This window comes from Curcuma longa, chromosome 9, assembly GCF_044706935.1.
Source record: "Curcuma longa cultivar G26 ecotype Majalengka, Jawa Barat chromosome 9, ITB_CL_G26_1.1, whole genome shotgun sequence".
NCBI classification, from domain to species: Eukaryota; Viridiplantae; Streptophyta; class Magnoliopsida; order Zingiberales; family Zingiberaceae; genus Curcuma; species Curcuma longa.
Genome location: NC_133869.1, coordinates 10207105 through 10210664, shown reverse-complemented (window position 1 = coordinate 10210664; position 3560 = coordinate 10207105). Strand labels below are relative to the sequence as shown.

General features: G+C 35.7%; 1 protein-coding gene across 1 annotated transcript in view; it reads right to left on the bottom strand.

Annotated features, from left to right (window-relative positions):
- Positions 1–3160, bottom strand: part of LOC141834531 (beta-xylosidase/alpha-L-arabinofuranosidase 2-like) — a 4252-nt gene extending 1092 nt beyond the window's left edge. Inside the window, exons 1-2 of the mRNA XM_074721852.1 lie at positions 3116–3160; positions 2555–2616 (exon numbers count right to left, since the gene is read on the bottom strand). Coding sequence (XP_074577953.1) covers positions 2555–2616; positions 3116–3160 — 107 coding nt within the window. The remainder of the gene's footprint in view (positions 1–2554; positions 2617–3115) is intronic.
- Positions 3161–3560: the final 400 nt, after the last annotated feature.

Here is a 3560-nt window from a genome sequence, read left to right as displayed (position 1 = left end):
TTTTTATTTTGATTAATTTGATTTAATCGAATAAAAAATTTTAAAATTGAAAATCAAATCAAATTAAATAATTTTTTAAAAAATAATTAAATTAAAATTTTAAAGTTCAACTATTTAAATAATTTATTCGATTTAATTAAATTTTTATTCGCTCCTATTAATCATGGTCAAGTCATGGATCCGGTTCGGGACATAACTGAATTGGTTATGACGTAGTAGACTTGCAGAAAGAAGTTGCAAGTTTCTCACAAATGGTCTTGAGACGATCGTGTGAAGTGAGATGACGAATTCTACCCTATGCAAAAAAAAAATGGATCCCTCGGCTGCACTGCCATTGTTAATTGGCTGATTGAATGGGTTAAAAATGAGATTTTTGTTTGTTTTTTTTTTACTCGAATCATAAAAACTACGTTCACGGACCTTCGCAGTAAGAAAACGAAGATCAAGGCGACAGACGAAATGGCAAGGCAAGGAGTGAGAGATAGAGAATTATGATCCAGAGTGGAGTTGCCGCCATGGAAGTTGGGAGAAAGAGACCATTTGGCTGGCTTTGGTTTTATTAGCCAAATTTATTTATTTTTAAAAAAAACAAAATTTTAAGAAATGGGAGTAGAGTGGAAGGAACATGTGATTACTAAGTAACTAATTGAATAAACATTACTAAGAGTTAATTAAATAATGGTTGGACAAGAAGAGAAAACATAAAAAAAGGCCATTTATCTTATTTTTTATTTCAAAAATAATGTTCCTCTTATAACAACTATGATTTAGAGCATTCCACAATAGATGCTCTAATAGGATGTTATAACACTTTATTGGTGTTAAACACCATTATAAAGGGGAATTTATGGATTTTGGAAAGATGGTGCAGTGTTATATCACTCCATTGGTGTTAAACACCATTGTGGAAGGGATTTGTGGATTTTTGGAAAGATGAATATTCTTACAGGCAATTTGTAGAATTCAAAAAACTTATAAAAAAAGTTCTATTATTTTATCCATTTCGAATAGAAAAATAAGATGGTAGAGACTTAAAAAAAAAAGATGGGGAGAATATTTAGAGAGTAAAATTGGAAAGTATAATGAGTTGGAATGAAAATATGTGTACACATTAGTAGATATTTATAGATAAAATTTTGAATTAGCCGTTAAAAAACTAACCATTTTATTTAATTTTAAAATTTATAATTTTTTAATAAAAATTAAAACTAACCGTTAATAGTTGTTAAAACTAACTGTTTAATAAATATAATAAAAAAATAAAAAATAAAAAGTGTCAGTGGGGTGGGCCAGCCCCCTGACCAAAGGGTATTATAACACCCCTATTAACGCATACGTTGAGATGCTCTAAATGAACATAGTTATTATAATTGTAACACATTTTTAATAATTATCATTTTTAATAAAATTAGAATTGTTTAAATGAGCTAGCATCCTCTTTAGTTGTTACTCATAATTTTTAGGTTAATTTATATGTTTGAGTTTTCAATTGTCATCATTGTATTATGTTCGTTGATAAAAATTGAGTATTAACTTATCCCGTGACAATCTAAATGCCATCGTGTACATTTCCTCATCCTTTTAGGATATTGATTGTAGGGAGTGCCTTAATTCGCTTGACGATTATATTTGTTATGTGCTTAAACTATTTTATCATACTTTACATGGCATTGATCCATAGTTTTCTTGCTCATTTGTCGATCAAATGGAAGAAAACTAAGCAAGCTAAAGAACAAAAGGCATCTTCTATCTCCCTAAATGGAAGGGGGGATCTAATCGAAGGGCATCTCCTAAACCCTAAGTAAGGAAATTGCTCATGGAGCACTACAACTCCCTACTCGATGCCAAAAGTCATGTGGTCTCATGCATTGTCTCCTTCCACTTCAGTTTTGTTAGAATGGACAGATCATACCAACTAGCAATGATTAGGGTTTTCAAAACATTCATGCCTGTAACCACCAAGTTGATAGAATTAGGGTTTTCAAAACATTAAACCTCGAAACATCGACACTCTAACACCTCTAACCGCCAATGGTTGGCAGGGGCGGCTCAAGCTCACGGAGGACCCTAGACGAATTTTTTTTAAAAATGATTGTTATTATTTTAAAAAATTTTCTCTCACCCTTTTTTATTCGGACTTGAGACCGACAATGGTGGGTTTAAAATTTTTTTAAAATAAATTAAAATTTTAATTTTAAAAATAAAATTTTTATATAAAATTAAATTTTCTTGCTTTTTTAGATGCAAAATTATTAATTAAATTTTCATATTCAAGTTTTAATAATAAATTTTTTTCAATTGATAGCATTGCTAAATAAATATTTATTTACTCTAATAATGAACTATCTACTAACAATTAATAATAGAACAGAAATAAATATTTATTTACTCTAATAATGAACTATCTACTAACAATTAATAATAGGACAGAAATAAATATTTATTTACTCTAATAATGAACTATCTACTAACAATTAATAATAGAACAGAAATAAATATTTACTTTAATAATGAACTATCTACTAACAATTAAAAATAAACAGAAATAATTTACCTTGGTAGTCCGTCAAACGATCCACTGCCCTCATACGATTCGTCAAAAGACTCATAGAACAGCTGGATCAAACACAAAAATTACTATCTAAAAGCTAAATCTCAACAACAATAATATTGAAAAAAGTAAAAGAAACTACCGGATCGGCTTGACAGTTTGAGTAAACAACAATCAGACGAACTGTAAACAGCAATCCGAAGAAAACGACCACAGACCACTCGACCAGAGGGGCGAGGCCCTCTCGGTTTCGCCGACGAGGAAGACGGTCGAAGATTGAAGAAGAGGGCCACTGGCCAGAGGGCTGAAGGGCGAGCGGCGGCCGGCGAGCCTCGCAGTTTCGCCGGCGAGGAAGACGGCCAGAGGGGCGAGCTTGAAGCCTCGCGGAGTCGCGGTTTCACCGGCGAGGAACGGAGGAAGACGGCCAGAGGGGCGAGGCGACGAGCCTCGCGGTTTCGCCGACGAGGAAGACGGCCAGAGGGGCGAGCGGCGAGCCTTGAGGTTTCGCCGACGTCGGCGAGGAAAACCGTCGAAGAAGACTAGAAGAGGGCTCGTCGAACGGACCGGACGGAGGTGCTCCGTGCTGTCTTGCGCCTCAGGGGCCCTCATGTCGAAGAAGAGGTTTCGCCGACGTCGGCGAGGAAAACCCTCAGGGGAGATCGCGTCGGCAGACGGCAGGAGATGAAGAGTCGAACGGCTGTCGCGAGATCGGCGTTGAGAGAACGGGAGAACTGGTCGAACGAGGAGAAGGAGAACGCGTTGAATCGAGGTCCGAGAGAGGGGAGATAAAGGGGATATCGGTATCGGGACGCGGCAAAATTTGATCGGATTTTAACCATTTATTATTTATTATCCCTAAATAATTTAAATTTTTTTGGGCCCCTTTTAATCCTGGGCCCTAGGCATAGGCCTTACCCGCCTATGCCTAAAGCCGGGCCTGCCAAGTTGATATAATAGATCGTGTCGCATTTAACCCTAATTTGAATAAAGCCCCTTTAATAAACATGTG